Source organism: Tenrec ecaudatus, chromosome 12 (assembly GCF_050624435.1).
Source record: "Tenrec ecaudatus isolate mTenEca1 chromosome 12, mTenEca1.hap1, whole genome shotgun sequence".
NCBI lineage: Eukaryota > Metazoa > Chordata > Mammalia > Afrosoricida > Tenrecidae > Tenrec > Tenrec ecaudatus.
Window position 1 is genome coordinate 98062324 of NC_134541.1, and position 20066 is coordinate 98082389.

The window sequence follows — 20066 nt, forward strand, 5'->3', positions numbered from 1 at the left end:
GCTGGGTGTGGGCAATATGGTAGGTAAACAGTGCACCGTGTAAGCAGTTGACAATCTAGGGTTATACTTGAGCTAAGTGCACCCTCAATGTGAGGGACACATGTCTCTTATGGATGAAGAAGTCCTCTGGGCGAGGTTTTATGCAGAACAGTAATAGATAGAGAGCTACGATACGAGCTGGTAAAGAAGAGTCAGTCCATCAGTGTGCTACTTGGAGGATGAAATTTTTCCCATGTAACTAACGTAACACTTTAGCTTTGGGTCCACATGGCGCTATTCAATTTGGAGTATGTCAGCCTGTGGGGTAAAAAGTTATGGAAATGGGAATAAGCAGAAAAGGTAGAATTCTTATTTCGCTTCTTGAGAATACACAACAAAATAAGTGGAAAGGGAACTTTACCTTCTAAAATATGCATTCTCACAAGTTCAGAACGATCTGGTCGGCTTCGAATCTTGTGCTTCAGGAAGTTTTCAGTCTTTAAAAAAGAGAAGAAAGTCTTGTCATTAATTTGTTAGAATTTATTGTAATTTCATCCTCAAGGTTCTCTACTTAAAGAAATCTAACACCATTTTTCACTACTTTGAGAATAAATCATCGTATTTAGAGAAACTATTACCTGATATATGATTTAAAATGCAGTGTTAAAAATATAAACTATGCTTGAATAGTATGTTGGTGTAAGAAAAGGTTTTATTGACATTTTAAAACTTGGCAAATGCGACCAAGCACAATGATCTACCTATAACTCCCTCCCAGGGGACAGACAACAGAAAAGTGGGTGAAGGGAGACACTGGTCAGTGTAAGACATGAAAAAATAATAATAATTTATAAATTATCAAGGGTTCATGAGGAAGGGGGGTGGGGAGGAAGGGAAAAATGAGGAGCTGATACCAAGGGCTCAAGTAGAAAGAAAATATTTGAAAATGATGTTGGCAAGAAATGTACAAATGTGCTTGACACAATGGATGGAAGTATGGATTGTGAATGGGTTGTATGAGCCCCCAATAAAATGACAGAACAAAACAAAAACAAAACACTTGGCAAATGTGTCTGATAATTTTGAAAATGTTTTAATAGATAACATTATTAAAATGTACACCTTCTGGTCAAGTCAAACCCACTTAGATAGTAAGGAATTTTCTAAAGCTCCTAATGTGCTTTCTCACACTCTTGATGACATCTGCTTCATCAGAGCTATACTCGGATCCAGACACAGAGCTTTAAGGGATGTTTTACACTCTATTAAGGCTTTAAGAGATCACTAATGGCAACTGGGGAAAATTCTGGATGCCCTTAATAAGGAATTTATGGGATATCCTTATTTCCACATTGCAAGCTTCCCCAGAAACAAATAAACAAAACAAAGATAAAGTGTCTGCCTGATGATACTTTAAAGGACATAAACAAACACAATTTGATGTACAGCAATGACGGAAGCTACCAAAACTGCACAATAAATTATGTCTATAAAGAATCAAGCAGAGTCCAAGGTAACCATCTTCTTTTCTTTATACAACCTTTGGTCCAATGAACAGGTAAACTAAGCCCAGCAGGGGAGCTACCTCAGAATCTGTTGCTAGGTCATTACTTGGACTGTCGTACAGGAAGGATTACCCCTTAATGCACCTCCTCAAACAGCTTCTGTCCTGACAAGCAACGGAATTGATTTGTCTTCTACCTACAAAGCTCCTTACCGGTTTTAAAGAACAAAATTAGAACAGCATAATTCCTATATATCTTCAAGCGAAAACTACCCCAGACTGCTATTATGCTACACATCATATCTGCCAAGAGTACAGTGCACTGCACTATTTAGGCCAAGACTGCATATATATATATATATATATATATATATATATATATATATATATATATATATATATATATATATATATATATATATATATATACAGCTACTCCAGAATATAAGAGGGAAGCGGAGAGGTAGAGTACTTTAAGGTGAAATTTCTTACTCTGGCTCGTTCCAAGCTTTTTATCTGTTCATGGAATGCCGCTGGACTCTTGAGAGCTGTGAGAAGGAAAATAAGAATGTTTCCACAAGACTTACTTCAATAAAATGTTACAGTATATAATGTTGATGCTTTCTCTTAAGTTGATTAGTCCATACCTACTGTTCCTTTAGGGAATCTGTAAACTCTGGAACATACAACGTTATAGAATGAAAATGGTATCTTTCACAAATAAAATAAAATTGGAAAAATAGATTTGCATACATAATGTCATTACAAATATGAGGTCAATCTAGTTTCAAACAAGTTCGGGAAGATTAATGAGAGTATTGTTTGATGATTCCTCAATGGCTCTTTGCTTTTAATGGTCAGGTACCAGTTACAAGGAATGCACAATGTGTTTTGCCCAGAGTGCAGCAGATGATCATGGTTACATTGATTGCTTTATATCTTTACAACAAACTTGCAAGGTAGCTATTTGCCAGCCCTCCCCCACCCCCACCCACCCACACACACAAAGACAAAACCTACCAATAAGCTGGCCCTGACTCACAGTAACACCATGTATCTCAGTGTAGAACTGTGCTCCGCAGGGCTTCAAACTTTCAGAAACAGAGTGCCAGGACTTTTCCAGGGGAACTCTGGGTGGGCAGGGACCGGCAACCTATCAGCTAGCACGCCAGTTGAAAGACTCAGAGAAGTTAAACATGTTCTTTAGGTCACATAACTAGATGGTGGCTGAAGTTAGATTTAAAACTAGAATTCCGAATATGAAAACCTTCTGCTCTTTGTACTATGCACCGCTATGAAACTAACTCTGAAAACGCAAGTGATTCTATAGTATGTTCACTGCTAATCCACTAAATATTTCAGAATCCCAGAGGGTGTTCACCAAAACATCAACTATTATAATAGTTCTACTGATTATAAAATGGTTTATGTGTGTTCACATTGCCGGATGACACACTGTACTGGCCACCATGGCCAGTCTGGTGGCTTAGATGGTACACAGAACTAGACTTACTGGATAAGTCACCTACAGGACGTAACCTAATCAGCACTTGATCACATGATTCTCAGCTCTGGTGCTTCAGCCCTGCAAAGGCTACTGGAAGCCCAGCCCAGTAGGACTGGCTGCAGGGCTGGCTAGCAAAGCAGACTGCAACTGTAATTGCAGTGGTATCTTAACATCACAATTTGACCCTCTTTAATTGGTCCACAGCTAAGAATGTGTGGACAGAGAGACTTGGAAGAATATCAAAGCAACTTTTGACTCTACCAAAATGCTAGGTTTTAAATATTTAGTTATTCAATTAATAGCCCAGGAAAAAAATCACTGGGAAAAGATCTGTAGACTGTAGACTAAAGTCATTCCTTATCATAAAACCTGAAAAGGTAGTAGGGTGAATGATTCAGAAGATTGTGTGAGAAGCATAAATTGTTATTTTCCCTTAATCTTCACAAAGTCCATTAAGTTATTTCTTACAGAAGCCCGATTTTAGATAAAATTCAAACAAATTATTCAATCATCTTACATAAACCTTCTTTCCTTCTAAAATATCAAACCAACTCCAAGCCACTAAAAGGTAACTAGGCAACTTGAACAAATATTCTGAAGTATCAACTTGCAGACATCTTTCATAGGAATGAGTCTAAGGGCTACTGGGAAATATCTGCACTTGGCCAAAGGTTATTAATTATATATAAAATGTGTCTAGTTCCTGTAATGGAAGTGAACAGAATCCCACCGAAGAACTACTGTCTGACCTACTGTGTGGCACGATGCTGGAAGCTAAGCTACCAGTCTTTCAAATACTAGCAGAACTACCAGACGAAGCCAGGTGGGAAAGGAAGACCTGGCAATGTACTTCTGAAAGCTACTGTCCAGTGAGAAGCTCCTGAGTAAGAGTGGGACTTTATCTGACACAGTGCTAGCAGGTGAGTTTCTCAGGTTAGACAGCACTCAAAATGAGAATGAGAGCGAACTGCCTCTTCAAAGTACAGGTGGCCTTGATATGATGTTGATGAAGGAAAGCTTTTGGGATCTTCACCTGTTGATGAGGAGAAACAGTTGCAAACATCCATTAATAAGTAGAACACAGAATGTATACAGTATGAAGCTAGGAAAATTGGAAGTCATCAAAAATGAAATAGAACACATAGAGATCAATATCCTAGGCCTCAAGGAGATAAAATGTACTGATATTGGCCACTTTAAATCCAATGAAGCTCATATAGTCTACTCTGCATGGAATGACCAATTGAAGAGGAATGGTCCTACATTCATTGTTAAAAAAGCATTTTAAGATCGATTTGGAAGTACAGTGCTATCAGTGGCAGGATAATATCCACATACCTAACAAAGAAAGCAAGTTAATACAACTATTGTTCAAATTTATGTACCTACCACTAATGACAAAGACGAAGACATTGAAGATATCGACCAAGTCCTACAGTCAGAAAGTGATCAGACAGGCAATCAAGATGCAATTGTAATTACTGGTGATTGCAATGTGAAAGTGAAAAACAAAAAAGAAGGATCAGTAGCTGGAAAAGATGGCTTTGGTGGTAGAAATGAGGCCAGAGATCACATGATATAATTACGTAAGACCAATGACTTACTCACTGCAGACACCTTTATTTTCAACAACATAAAGTGACTATTCTTATGGACCTCGCTGGAAATGAAACACAGGACAGCAAATAGACTACACTTGTGGAAGGAGATGGTATAGAGCAGCTCAATATCACCAATCAGAAAATGCATTGGGGCTAACTGCATCAATTGCTCATACGCAAGTTTAAATTAAAGGGGGAAAAATGGAAAAAAGTGAACAAAAGCACAGGTATGACCTTGAGTATATCCCACCTGAACCTAATACATTGGTCTGATATGTTAGTCACTAAAGACTAAGACTGTGTGAATTGTGGAATGATATCATATATGAAGAAAGCCACATTATTAAAAGAGTAAGTATAAAAGAAAACACAAAAATAGATGTCAAAAGAGACCGAAATTTACTCTTTAATGTAGTGTTGCTAAAGTAAATGGAAGAAATGATAAAGTAAGAGAGCTCAACAAAAAACTGTTTCCCTTTTATACCCTTTTGGTCTCAAATAGTGGATTAAATTAGTGGCCTCCGATAAGGCGCGCATACCTCATCTGAAGAAAGGACCCGAGAGAGCGGCTCGAGAGGACAGAGGAAAGCGCTATGAAGGGAGCAGAGGCGTCAAGCTAGAAAAACTAAAGGGGAAACCACACGCCACAATGCTTATGTTGAGAGCACCGAAGAATTTTAGTTATCAAGTTGTAATTCTGAAGGGTTCTATTTGTAAAATGTTGACCTAATCCAAGAAAATATCTAAAGAAAAGAGAAGGAAATACATAGAATCACTGTACCAAAAAGAAATGGTTGATGTTTAACCATTTTAGGAGTTAGCCCGTGATCAAGAACTGATTGTATTGAAGGAAGAAGTTCAAGGTTTACTAAAGGCAGTGGCAAAAATTAAGGCTCCAAGAATCGATGGAATACTAAGTGAGATGTTTCAACAAATGGATGCAGAGCTGGAAAAACAAATTTGGCTATGCCAAGAAATTTGGAAGACAGCGAGCTACTAGGCCAAGTGACTGGAAGAGATCCACATTTGTGCCCATTCCAAAGAGAGGTGATCCAATAGAATGCAGATATTATTGAACACTACCATTAATGACAACATAAGTAAAATTTTGTCCAAGATAATTAGAAAAGGTTGTAGCATTACATTGACAAGAGTAACTTCTATAATTTCAAGCCGGATTCCAAAGAGGAAGTGAAATGAGGGACATGACTGTTGAAACCATATGGGTCTTGGCTGAAGGGAGAACATACAAGAAAGATGCTTACTTGAGGTTTACTGATAATGTACTTCATATGTTGATCATAACACATTATGGATAACATTGTGAAGAACAGGATTCCATAATACTTAATTGTGCTCCTATAAAACCTATTTATAGATCAAGAAGCAGTACTTCAAAAAGAACAAAGGGATCCTGACTGATCTAAAATCAGAAACCACGTGTGTTGGGGTTGCAGTCCTTGATTATACGTACGCAATCTATAAACTGAGCAAACACTCCAGGACGGTGCACTACATGAAGAGCAGAGCATTAGGATCGGAGGAAGCCTTATGAACACCTGTGATACAGGGATAAACAGCCTTGCTTGCCGAAAGTGAAGCGGACTTGAAGCATGACTACTATTGAAGATCAAAGCTGTCAGCCTTCAGTGTGGATTACACCTCAATATAAAGAAAACAGCAATCTTCACAGTGGATGATGAAACTACATCATGGAATGTGAAGAAATGATTAAGGCTGTCAAGGATTTCAGTTTTCTTGGATCCATGATCAACACCCATGGAATGAGCAGTTAAAAAAAAATCAAATGACGAATTGCAAGGGGCAAATCTGCTGCAATCAGGACCTCTTTAAAGTGTTTAAAAGCAAAGATGTTGCTTTAATGACTAAGGTACACCTGACCTGAGCCAGGCTATTTTAAATCACTTCCTATGCATGTGAAAGCTAGGCAATCAATAAGGATGGATGAAGAAGGAGGCCTTTGGATTCTGGTGTTGGTGAACTATATGGAATGTGTTGTGGACTGCCAGAGCAGAACAGAACAGACAGAATTGCCTCGGGAGAAGTATAGCCTGGGTCCTTGGAGATTTTGTCTCATGTACTCTAGGCATGTGTGTCAGTCTGGGTACTTCAGCGAAACAAATCCACAGCAACTCATGTGTAAGAGAGTTTTATATAAAGGTGACGTGTGCATCAAGAAAACATCCCAATTCAGTGCTGCCCAAGCCCACAGTCTGACATTAACCCATGTGGCTGACATCAATCCACAAAGTCCTCTTCCATCTCACAAAACAGACGCAATAATGCCGAGCGCAGGAGGAAAACCGAGTCAGTGAATGCGTAAACATCTCAGGGCTGGCAGGGGTCTCCACACAGGTGTCCAGCACCCAGGGCTATATCTAGGTAGGTCTATGTGGCTTCTCCTCAGGGATGTCTTGTAGGAAGTAAGCTTTGCCAGCTAAAGCAGGGAACTAAGGCAGCTGCACCCTAGTCTGACCAGAAAGCAAGAGATGTGAGAACTCAAAAGGTGAGGCTCACTGAGCCATTTATCCCTCCACCCTTCAATTAACCCCACATGTGTTAATCAGCCAGGTTGGCACAATAAACTAACAACCTCAATCCACCCTTGCCAGCCTGGCACGTGTACATCATTCTTTAGCCTCACAATTGTAATTAAGTAATACCTACACTATAAGCCTATAATCTTGTGAATATGTTGCCCCACCTATGAAAGTTTGTAAGCCAACCACTTCATGCCTTCATCCCCCTAATTTTGGGTATCCAATTTATATACTGCCCACTTACATCAACCCAGTGCTCTCAGAAGACAATCATATTTTTGACGTGAAGAGTCTTCACTCCAGTTGGAACCTTGTGAAGTCTGCATCCATAAGCAAAGTCAAATCTGGACAGGCCATCTATGAAGTCAGCAACAATATGCACCAGTTCACAGGATCAAAAATCTCCAGCTGATCAGGTTCTGGTCAACTCAATGTGGGCTGCCTCACTCTGCCTCCACAGGGTGCCCATTGGTCGCCTTGCCTTTAGACCATGGGCTCTCACCAATACTCAACAAGCCTAGCCTCCTAGTGCTAGCTAGGTCATGAACCTTAGACCAGTCACCCCGCTCTCATCTTCTCTTTTTCCTGTAAACCAAGTCCACATGTGTCAGTGGCCACACTCAACCCGTCTCTTTACTGCTTCATTTCTCCCACTTCCACTCAACAAGTACATCTAGGTGGTCACATAGCAAGCATTTCTGCCTGCTCACAGGCTCCCTTTAACATTCAGTTCCAGAGAGGAGTTTTCTTCATGGTTCCAGATGTTTTCTAGCTTTTGACAAAGACTACTGGTTTCTGAGTACTCCAAAGCACTGGGTGGGGCATAGCTTTCTTTGCATAGCTTTCTTTGCAGACGTGGCCTAAACCCATCTAAATTTAATGGCTCAAAGCAAGTGGAATTACAAACTTTCTATTTTCATACTTCCCATATTTTCCCCAGAAAACAACCAAATAAATAGTGTGGCTTTATCTGACCTCTGGCTAGACAAAGAAGAAAAACTATCATGAGGGAGAGGTCAAGCAAACATCTACTCTCGATCTTATGATTTGCTTCTCCAGAACACCACTCCCAAGGTATCATAATGTGTTGGTCTTGGTACTTTAGAGAAACAAATCCACAGAAACTCATATATGAGAGAGTTTTATATAAAGGTTAAGTGTGCATCGAGAAAACATACCCAGTGCTGCCCAAGCCACAAATCCAACATTAACCCATTAACCCAAATGTCCAACACCAATGCACAAAGTCCTCCTCCAGCTCACAAAACAGACGCAATGATGCCAACCACAGGAGGAAAGCTGAGTCAGTGAACGTGTAAGCATCTCAGCACTGGCAGGGGTCTCCACACGGCTGCTCCAGCACCCAGGGCTGCATCGGGGTAGGTCCATGTGGCTTCTCCTCAGGGATGTCTTGCAGCAAGTGAGCCTTGCCAGATAAAGCAAGGCACTGGCTAAGGCAGCTGCACCCTGGTCTGACCATCAGAAACCAAGAGACCTGAGAACTTGAAAGATGAGGCTCACTGAGCCTTTTATCCCTCTGCCCTTCGATTAATCGCACACATGTTCACCGGCCAGGATGGCACAATAAACTAACTCAGCATGTTTTGAGAAGTGACCAGTCGTGGCATAAGGCCATCATGGTTGGTAAAACAGAGAGAGGGTCCAAGAAAAAGAGGAAAATGCTTAATGGGGTGGATTGCCACAGTGGCTGCTGCAACACTGGGTTCAGTCAATGTGAGGATAGTGCAGAAGAGGGCAGTGTTTCCTTCCACTGTACATGGGATTGTTATGAAACGATGGCACTAGTCAAACCACACCTAAGGACAACTCTGCATCAACGACAATTACAGTAAATCCGCTAAGTCAAAACAGAACAAGGTTGTGAATGAACTTTTCATGTTACTTTTGCAAGTTTAGCTATTTTCAGATTATGTAGAGTGATTACTTCAATTATTTTAAAACTACAACAAATGTTGATGTTTGATGGGAAAAACTGGTACCAGACTTGTATAAGTCCATCTTTCAAGTGGCATTTAAAAATATGTATTTTCTGACTAACTCTCTTAGGTTGTCAATCTAGATGTCTGATTTTATAAGTTCTTTTGGCAATTGCATATTGGTCAAATAGATACAATGGAGGGTAGAGTGTGATAAAGGCTTGTTTGGAAATGGCTCTCCTACTAATGTCACATTCAAGATGTCAGTGACGCTGCAAATCTTACGTGGCATGATGCCCTGGTCCACGAGTTGCTCTCTTGTCCTCCTCTGTTGCAGCCTCAGCTGGAGCACTGAAAAAGGAAACCACCATCATTAGAGAGAAGTCCAGAGACGACACAGCAAACTTCAGTACATATCTTCCATCTTACTACTGGACAGGAAAGATTTTACCTGGCAATAACCAACTTGTTAAAATGAAAGAGATTTTGTTGATTCTATCTGCTTGGTGAACTTTTATGTTTGTTGAGTGTTATTTATTTTAATCATTTTATTGGGGGTTTGCACAACTCTTATCACAATCTATCCATCCATCCATTGTATGTCAAGCACATTTGTACATTTGTTGCCCTCATCATTCTCAAAACATTTGTTTTCTACTTGAGCCCTTGGTATCAACTCCTCTCTCTGTTTTTCCTCATGTCTTACACCAACCATTGTCTCCCTTCATTCACTTTTCTTCTGTCTGTCGGAGGGGGGGCATACGTGGATCATTGTCATTAGTTCCGACTTACTCCCCCAATCCCGCACCCTTACCCTCCTAGTATTGCTGTACCCCTTATTGTTCCTAAGGGGGTTATCTGTTCTGGATTCCCTGTGCTGTGAGGTCTTATCTGCACCAGTGTACATGTTCTGGTCTAGTCAGCTTTGTAAGTTAGAACTGGAGTCATGGTAGGGGGGAGAGAGGGGGAGGAAGCATTAAAAAAACTAGAGGAAGGTTGTGTATGTGCTATACTGCACCCTGACTGGCTCTTCTCTTCCTTGTGGCTGTTCTAATGGGGTTGTGGGTGTGTCCCCCATTTACTACTGATGAGCTTTGGATCTCCACTCTGCCCTCCCCCTCATCCCCATTGATATGCTTTTTGTTTTGTTTGTTTTGTTTGGGGTCATTGATGCCTGATACCTGATCCCTTTAGGCTGGTATGCTTCTTCCAATGTGGGCTTTGTTGCTTCTGAGCTAGATGGCTGCTTGTTTATCTTCAAGCCTTCAAGACCCCAGATGCTATATCTTTTGATAGCCGGGCACCATCAGCTTTCTTCACCACATTTGCTTATGTACCCACTTTGTCTTTAGCGATTGTGTCAGGGAAGGTTAACATCACAGAATGCCGTGTTAGTAGAACAAAGTGTTCCTGCATTGAGGGAGTACCTGAGTGGAGGCGCAATGTCTATCTGCTGCTTTAATACTTTATAATGTGCATAGATCCTTTCCCCTGTCATTGTAGATAAACATATTTACATATAAACATGTCTGTATTTAGACCTCTATAAATGTCCTTTGCCTTCCTGTTCTTTCCTCTATTTTCTTTTACTTTCCTTCTGTACCACTATGGTGTTCGGCCTTCATTGGGGTTTTGGTAATTCCTCTCGGAATTGCCCTTGATGGAGGAATCCTCCCCCAGCCCCCAAGCATCCTGTGTTCTTTTTGTCATCAATTTTAGATCACTTGTTCTTCCCTTGTCCCTGGGTTTGTTGGTACTCCTCTCTTCTCCATCTCCCCCTATCCCGTGTCCCCCCTGAACCACTGGTCCCACTCTTCTCTCTTCCAGATTGTTCACCCTGCCTAGCTTGTTCAGATAGACATGCATAGACAATAATAAGCATTAAAAACAAAGCAAAGTGTACCAAAAAAGACAAATTTATTTTTTAAAAGAAAAGTATTTTTCTTGTTTTACTTTACATTCAATTTTAGGTTTATCATTTTGTAACAAAACAACCAAAGTTCACATTGTTAGGAGTCTATCTATTTAAAGGGTTATCAGCAGGTAAAATAATTTACTAGGCATATATTCTTAGATTTTGGATTTCTCTTTTTTCATGTGTTGATTGTTATAAATTACCCTACCATAACTGCTTTTGTTGTATCCCAAAGGTTTTGGTATGATGAAGTATGTTACCATTCTCATTTATTTCAAGTGATTTCTTAATTTCATCCTGTATTTAATCTATTACTTGGTCATTTTTTAGTATGCTGCTTAGTTTCCTTATTTTGTCTTTATGTTCCTATTCTTTCCATTGTTGATTTTCAGTTTTGTAGCACTGTGGTTTGAAAAAAATGGATTGTAGGATCTCAATGGTTTTTAATTTGCTGAGGCTTGCTTTGTGGCAATAACGTGGTCTAGTCTAGAGCATGTACTGTGTGTGTGTTGGAGAAGAATGTCCACAGTGTTACTGTTAGTCATGTTCTGCATATGTCTGGGACGTCAAGCTGGTTAGTGTTGTTGTTTAGCTCTTGTGTTTCTTTACTGAGTTTCTTTCCTGATGATCTGTCTTTCCTTACGAGTGATGTGTTGGAGTCTACAACTGTTATTTTGGCACTTTTTATTTTCAACTCTGTGGGAATTTGATTGAAGTATTTTGAGGGTATTTACTTTGGTGCATATGTGTCTACTAAGGTCATATATTCCTAATGTTTTGTTCCTTTAATCATCACGCAGTGTCCATTCTTATCTCTCATTATGTTATCCGCCTTGAAGTCTAATTTTTTTTCTTTTTTAAAACATATTAGGGGCTCATACAACTCTTATCACAATCCATACATACACATACATCAATTGTATAAAGCACATCCACACATTCCCTGCCCCAATCATTCTCAAAGCATTTTCTCTCCACTTAAGCCCTTTGCATCAGGTCCTCTTTTTTTTCCCCCTCCCTCCCCTCTCCCCCCTCCCTGATGAGCCCTTGGTAATTTATACATTGTTATTTTGTCATATCTTGCCCTATCCGGAGTCTCCCTTCCCCCCTTCTCTGCTGTCCCTCTCCCAGGGAGGAGGTCACATGTGGATCCTTGTAATCAGTTCCCCATTTCCAACCCACTCACCCTCCACTCTCCCAGCATCACCCCTCACACCCTTGGTCCTGAAGGTATCATCCACCCTAGATTCCCTGTGCCTCCAGCCCCCATATGTACCAGTGTACAACCTCTGCCCTATCCAGCCCTGCAAGGTAGAATTCGGATCAAGGTAGTTGGGGGGAGGAAGCATCCAGGATCTGGAGGAAAGCTGTGTTCTTCATCGGATCTCCTCTACTAAACCCCTCTATGAGGGGATCTCCAGTGGTCGACACTTGAGCCTTGGGTCTCCACTCTGCTCATCCCCCTTCATTCAATATGGTAATATATACATATATATATATATCTTTTTTTTTTTTTTTTGCATGATGCCTTATACCTCGTCCCTTTGGCACCTCGTGATTGCACTGGCTGGTGTGCTTCTTCCGTGTGGGCTTTTTTGCTTCTGAGCTAGATGGCCGCTTGTTTCTCTTCAAGCCTTTAAGACGCCAGTCACTATCTCTTTTGATAGCCGGGCACCATCAGCTTTCTTCACCACATTTACTTGTTTACCTGCTTTGGCTTCAGCAGTTGTGTCGGGAGAGTGAGCATCATAGAGTGCCAATTTAATAAAAGAAAGTATTCATGCATTGAGGGAGTGCTTGAGTAGAGGCCCAAGGTCCTTCCGCCGCCTTAATACTAAACCTATAAATGTAGACACTTAGATCTATTTCCCCATCCTCATATATATGTTTGCATGTACATGTCTTTGTCTAGACCTCCATAAATGCCCCTTGACTCCCAGCTCCTTCCTCCATCTCCCTTGAAGTCTAATTTATCAGAGATTAACATTGCCTTTTAATGGTTTCCATTGTATTCTTAAACTTTGCACGATGGTTCTGACCACTCCCTTGCCTCACACCCAAATTCCTGGCAACACAGTTTAACTAAAGGAGAGTAGAACTGCTACTGAAGGTTTTCAAGACTGTAAATCTTCACTGGAAGAGACACCTCATCTTTCTCCCAATATTTGGGCTGACCTAGTGGTAACAGTCCACCACGTACCACACTACACTAGCTGGGACCAGTGTCTAAGCCCAGGCTCAAATGCACTGCACATGGCATCTCCTATCCTAAGAGTGAATCAGCATTGACAAGATTCTCACGTCCTTTGTGTTGAATGCAGAGCAAAAGAGAACCGAATGTTAAGACACACTAAGAGCCTATCTTTAATAGCCAAATGGCTCTTAAATGGCTATTCTCTCCTTCATATTTCTACATATGAATATTATCCCCCTTTTCAGGGGAGAAAGTGGTGTGTTCTTAGTCTGGGAGGAACCCTAATGGAGCAGTAAATAAACCTTCAGCTGTTAACTGAAAGGTTGGTGGTTTAAACCCACCAGTTGCTCCAAGAGAAATAGATGTGGTACTCTACTTCTGTAAAGATGACAGCTTTGTGAACTCTATGTTGTCACTAAGAGCTGGAATCAACTTCATGGTAATGAACTTGGTTTTGGTCTTCTGTAAGTCTCAGGGTCACAAAGCTTCCATATAATCACCTTTAGAAAGGATGCAAACTGCATAAAATCCTATGATGTACACAAAAAAACCCAAAAAGTCTACAAAATAAAAACATATATATACATAAATTTTTCACATTAAAGTGTTTTGTGATACTCTGAATCAATTTTGTTCCAACACAGAGATCCTTTCCCGATAACTAATAGTTTCTTGGGGACAGGATGTTCCCAATGTACTTTCTGAGGAACAAAAATAACCCAGGAGATGGTCTGTGGCTCTGATAGTGCCCATGTTTATTTTATGCTCTAACATTCTTCGAAGAAGGCTGAAATTCATGTTCGTCTGAGTTTAAGATGGTCTTATTAGAAAAGCAGAATTACAAGAAAAGGAACACTGAGAGGAGAAAAGAGCTAGAGCAATTTTCTAGTTAAAAGGTTGAGCCTCCCATCTGTAGACAACTGGACACCCCTTGCAGGGGGTAGTGGAGAGGAGTTGAGTCACTCAGGGTTCAGTGTAGCAAGAATGAAACTCACAACCTTCCTCTAGTTCTTAAATGCTTCCTCCCCCCAACTATCATGATCCCAATTCTACCTTGCAAACCTGGTTAGACCAGAGGATGCACAGTGGCACAGTTGGGATCTGGAAACACAGGGAATCTAGGACAGATGAAACCTTAGGACAAACGGTGAGAGTGGCAATACTGGGAGGGAAGCGGGGGGGTAGAAAGGGGGAACCAATCTCGGGGATATACATATAACCTCCTCTCTGGGGAATGGGCAACAGGAAAGTGGGTGAAGGGAGATGCCAGGCAGTGTAAGATAAGATAAAATAATAATTTATAAATTATTAAGGGTTCATGAGAGGGGGGAGCATAGAGGGAGGGGGAGGGAAAAAAGGAAAATGAGGAGCGGATTCCAGGAACCCAAGCGGAAGGTGAATTTTGAGAATGATGAAGGCAATGAATGTATAAGTGTGCTTTACACAATTACGGTATGGATGGATTGTGTTAAGAGTTGTATGATGAGCCTTCTGGAACCTGACGGTCCACATCTGTAGGAGCATTAGCAGTAGTAGCTCTCCTCTCTCCCAAGGGCGTCGGCCGTCCTAAAAGAGGGAGATGGGGGAAAATGGGTGGTGGTGGTGGGAGCAGGTATAGGACAAGCCATGGGGAGTGCTGATAGGTTTAAATTATTGAATGCAGAACAGATGATCTGATAGGCAACCCCCCCACTTAATTCACAATGAAAAAGTTTTTAGGAAAGGGGTAAAAAGGGGAATGAAAATATCAACAGCCCTTTCTTTGGTTTAAAACAAAAGAAAAGTGCCGCAATTGCAAGACAAATGTATTAAATACACATGTATTTTGGTATGAATGGTACCACTGAAATTTGTATACATTTGTAACAACTTGACTTGCAAGCCAGTACTGATCACAACAGCTCAGAAGTCCTGAGCGCATCTCCTGATTGCGCACTGGCCGCTACAGCTGCTCTCACACATGATGAAAGAAGCCCAGCCAGTTATATTATCTTTGATTAGTAATCATACCACAGGGTAACACACAAAATAGATGTATGGCACCAATCAACATTTTTAGACAAAAAATAAAAAGCAAACACACATCATGATCCACTCAATGTGGCAAAAAGAAAAATCTAATTATATCGTGTTGTTAGATGGTAGGAGAATGATCCCTGACAAGAAAGATACCATGTTACGAGTACTACGCAAAGCTGTGTGGCCATCACATTTCCCTAGGCATATTTACTTATTTAGGGTAGATGTGTTACAGGAGTGACTGGGTACAAGGTGCCCTATGGCTACAGATGTGGAAGGAGCAGCAGCAGTAGGAATGGAAGGCTCTTAAGGATAACAACAATGAGACAGGCAGCCAACTAATAAAGAACCTGCCATGTTAAGACTATTGAGGTTGGTAGTTTTCACTTGCCTCTGTGGGTGGACAGTACTGGGCACATTATATTGAATAGGAAGAACAATGCCCTATCAAGAAACTTACCATCATTGTAAAACTACAATTATAGCATTTGTTTATATCAGATGTAATCATTAATTTATAACCTTGATAAAGGCTCTTCTGAGATCAACTACTACTTAAAAGAAATTCTGATTGAAAAGGTAAAGGCTCATTTTTATTATACTCAACTTCCTTTCAGTACTTCCCACTCATCAAATCAACGCATAATAAATGGCAATAAGGTACCTGTACCTTTAAAGATAGACTGTCCAAGGTCAGGACAAATGAGGCCTGAATGTGGACAGGCTGTCCTAGATGCAACCTCAGTAACCTAAAGCTAGGCAGAATTCAGGACTGTGAAGCAGGGTACAATACCCTGAAAAGAGGACCCGACTCTTTCAATGATCAGATAGGCATTCTAGATTATGGGATCCAGACCTCTTCTCAAATTTTGCTGGAACCTTTATGAATTACCATTTTTGATACAAATAACATGCACCTTCTATGCTTTTTTGGCAACTGTGCGGTTCGCAGGAGTTACTTTCTTAACAGCATTATGCAAATCTCTTTACAACAATGTGTTCCAAAAGGGGGGGTAGGAGCAGAGTTGAGCTTATTAAAATACCGCATTGGGAAGGCACGGGTGGGGGAGGATGTGGTGGTCAAACAAATGTAAGTGGGTTGTTACCTGTGTTAAAATAGGGTAAGCCTGGAGGGCACCTCTCTCCCCCTTTCGAGCCTTGTGCTCACTCAGATCTGCATGGAGGGAGGAAAAGTCCAAATGACTGAGCACAGGCAACCAGAACTTCTGAACAGCTGTAGTTCTCGGGACAAATGAATGGGCTGCAAGTGTGGCTGATCTAGGAAACCTGACCTCTCCTGGATGTGTTGATAGGCTTGCATTTCTGTAGCCACACACTGATGATTAGACATTGTTTTTGGCAGTGGTGATAGGTCTCCTGGGCAATGGCCACACGTCTGAAAACAGAACTCGAGAGCCTCCTGCCCTTGGTGCCTGGCTGTGCTGTGAATTGTGCTACTGGGCTGAGGTCTGGGCCTCTAGCCTATTAGTAAACTGACTCACAAGTTCAGCTTCTTCCATGACCCCAGCCATCTTGCAACTAATTAACCACAAGCAACACAGAATATATGCAATTCTATAAAATTCTCAGAAGGAAAAAAAATCTCAGCAATTGAGTGGTACATCCTCTTAGAAAACATGTAAATAATAAGTGATATAGAACTCATGTTTCAACAATTCATATGCGAACATCTTGAAAATATGGCTTTCTCTAGGGCAAATGCAGGAACCATAACTATCAAATACAAGCATTAAGAACTCCTTTGGTTTAAAATAGTTGAATTTCAGCTTGTTTAATTTTCTCAAAAAGGAGAGGGGGAAAGGCAGATATAAATAAGTCTGTCTCATTCTATAAGTAGCACCGTAGTCTTTGTGGGAAAACAATCAATGAATGCAATTTGAAGATTCTATGCAGTTGGAGGCCAGCCAAGCACTGCCCCCTACTGGAGGGTAAATTTCTTCTAGTTTTTTTTCTAAGAATAATTTTTGATTCTCTGCTTCTATAGAATATGACCATACCACATAGTGATAAACACTCAATGTTTCAATAGCTATAAAATATTTTGCTGGGTGGACAAACCGTACTGAAAGCTCCTCCTAGGCTCGCTACTTAGGTTTTTCCAATTTGGGCAGCTATAAATAATGTTGTGGTAAACTGCGCATAAAGCTTGTTCTTAGTTTCTAGTTATTTCTTTAATTGCTAAGTTCAAATTATAAAGACCCAGGTGTGGTCTATGTGAGGCAGGACCATAAAGCCATGAGATTAATGTTTGCTGTGTGCAAAACATCACCTTTTGAAATTACAATAGAAGATGGCTGCAGACCTTGTGGTTGGCAGCCCAATGTAAAACCCACTGTGCCTCCAGGGCTCCTTTTAGTCCCTAAAGGTACTTACTATTGAATATCTCTGGCTTCAGGAAACAATCTACACACATTCCAGTAAAAGTTCATGCATACATGTATGTAATATGCAAATGAATACAAATACAGGACCTAAAGGCATATTATTTATCCTTTTGGTAACCTGCTTTTTAAAAGCTCTTTATTAATGGATGCATTAATGGCTGTGTCCATCATATGAGTGTATCATTTTAAGTGCACCTAAGCTTCTAGATTTTTTATGTTACTTTTAACACTATAATGAATATTCCCAATCATTTATTGTGGTTCAAACCACGAACAGCGCATTCTACGGGAGAAAGATATGCAACCTGTTTTTGTAAATATTTACATCTTTAGAAACCTTATGGGGAAGTTCTACTCTATCTTGCAGGGCTGCTCTGAGTTAGAATTGACCCAGTGAGTTGAGCCGACCCAATGGCTTGCTGTTGTTGTGATAGCATAACTATAAAGTTCTAGTAATAGAACATGCATTTAAAATTTTGATATGGCAATGTTGTCATCCCAAAGGGCTACACCAATCCGCATTCCTATTATGAGTAGGTCGTACCTTATTGCTCATACTCTTTCTACCCAGGTACATCTTCATGTGATTTATAATTCAGATACAAATTTGACTTAAAGGTACTGACAATATCATGCCTCCTCCCAAGTATAATTTGGTATAACTAATTAAGCAGCAGGAACAAAAAAAAAACAATCAATGAGAGGCTAAGAGCTGGGTTTTTGACTGATGGGAGAACATGTACAGCTTAGTCTTTCTCTGGTAAACCACGTGTTTATTTATAGACATAGAATGTTTCTGCTGTTCAGAGTACAAATCTTGATTGAACATAGGCCATCTCATTTCTTCCCTTTTTTCTTCAACACAGCTGAGAAATATAATGGACAGCTTTGAGACATATGCAAAATAAAATTAACAAGGCTTTAGTAAGGTTATTTGGTTTATAAGAGAAAGTTTTTGTTTTCTTTTTAAAGATGGCTCCTGGATTTATGGTTTAGTGAGAGAATGAACACATTGGACAATTGGCAGATCCATCTTGGGCTTGTTTGAAGGGAAGTGGCCATTGGCCCTGTGGTTTCAGAAGACAGGTTTTGGCTGCAGCTTATTTATAGGTCACCCAGGGGATCAAGATCCAGTAAAAGAAAGCCAGAGGAGGCAATCTCAGTTGTAGGAGGGGTGAGGTGTTACATGTGTGAGAATGTTTCTATGAGGGGCATAATCAACTGGATCAAATACTGCTATTTTCTACACAGTGGCTCTACTTTCCTGGAGCGATGGGTGGAAGACACAGTGGAGATAATCACAGGAGAAACAAAAGCAAGCTCATGGAAGCCATACTTTCAAGATGTCCACGAAGGTTAAGCCCTACTACAGAAAGGGGAAGCTTGAAGGATATGGAACTTTCAGTGAGAAGAGAGAGGTGAAAAGAACTTGGGGGAGAATAGGGACGATCGGGGAGGAGAAGAGGGAGCCTGAGTAAGAATGAATGAATATGAATGTGAGAGTGAACACAAGGTAAGAGAGAGCAGGTTCCACAGAGGTATGAAGATGGGGCCCTGGAAAATTAAGCAGAATCTCTGATACGTGGCCCTTTCCCTCTTATCACAGTATGACAATGAGGAGGGAGAGAGTTGCAGGTAGACTGGCAGGGCCCAGACAATAGCTTTTCCTTTCTCACAAGAAATAGATGGCCTAATCACCTGTGGAAATGACTGCAACGAAGGGAAAACTAGTTTTGGGGAGAGTGCTGCCTGACTGAAATAACTGCTGGAAAAGAAGAGGAGTAGGTTGGAAAGAGACAGTCAGATACGTCTACAATGCTCCAACAAATAGTAGCAGGGTCTGTGGGAAGTTGGCAAGGAAACTGCTCATTGGCTCTCATCTAGCTTTTATCAGAGACAAAGACTACAAGACACACATTAGAATATCTATTAGTTCTTTCCAGAGCTTATTATGTAGACAATAGTTAACAGAAAAATACATTTCAAGAAAATTTCTCAAAAAATCAACTTCAAAAACAAAACAAAAACAAACTCACTGTCATTGAGTTGATGCCGACTCATAGTGACCCTATAAGATAAGGTAGAACTGCCCCTGTGCATCTTTAAGACTGTAACTATAGGAGTAGAAAGCCCCATCTTTCTCCCACAGAACTGCTGGCAGTTTTGAACTGACGATCTTATGGTTGGCAGTCCAGCTCTTAACAACTACGATACCAGGGCTCTTCCACCTCTAGAGAGTCCCATGACTCCTAGTCCCATTAACCATTCCTGGTGACTTCATCTTCTAATGATTTGGCATCTTAAAGAACATTAAAGATTCCTGGTCACAGAATTCTAGGTATTTGCCCCACTAGGCCTCATCCTTACATTTCTAGCACCTTCCATAGTGCTTAGCACACATAAAAGTATTAAGAAACATTAAAAGGGATGTTTGCAGGCACATA

The 20066-nt window shown here is 40.6% G+C and overlaps 1 protein-coding gene across 4 annotated transcripts in view; it reads right to left on the reverse strand.

The window, feature by feature from the left end:
* Positions 1 to 20066, reverse strand: part of MRTFB (myocardin related transcription factor B) — a 264346-nt gene that overhangs the window by 62809 nt on the left and 181471 nt on the right. For all 4 annotated transcript variants that reach the window (XM_075564270.1, XM_075564268.1, XM_075564269.1 and 1 more), the window contains 3 exons: positions 9375 to 9440; positions 1976 to 2031; positions 401 to 476 (listed from right to left, as the gene is read on the reverse strand). In XM_075564270.1, coding sequence (XP_075420385.1) covers positions 401 to 476; positions 1976 to 2031; positions 9375 to 9440 — 198 coding nt within the window. The remainder of the gene's footprint in view (positions 1 to 400; positions 477 to 1975; positions 2032 to 9374; positions 9441 to 20066) is intronic.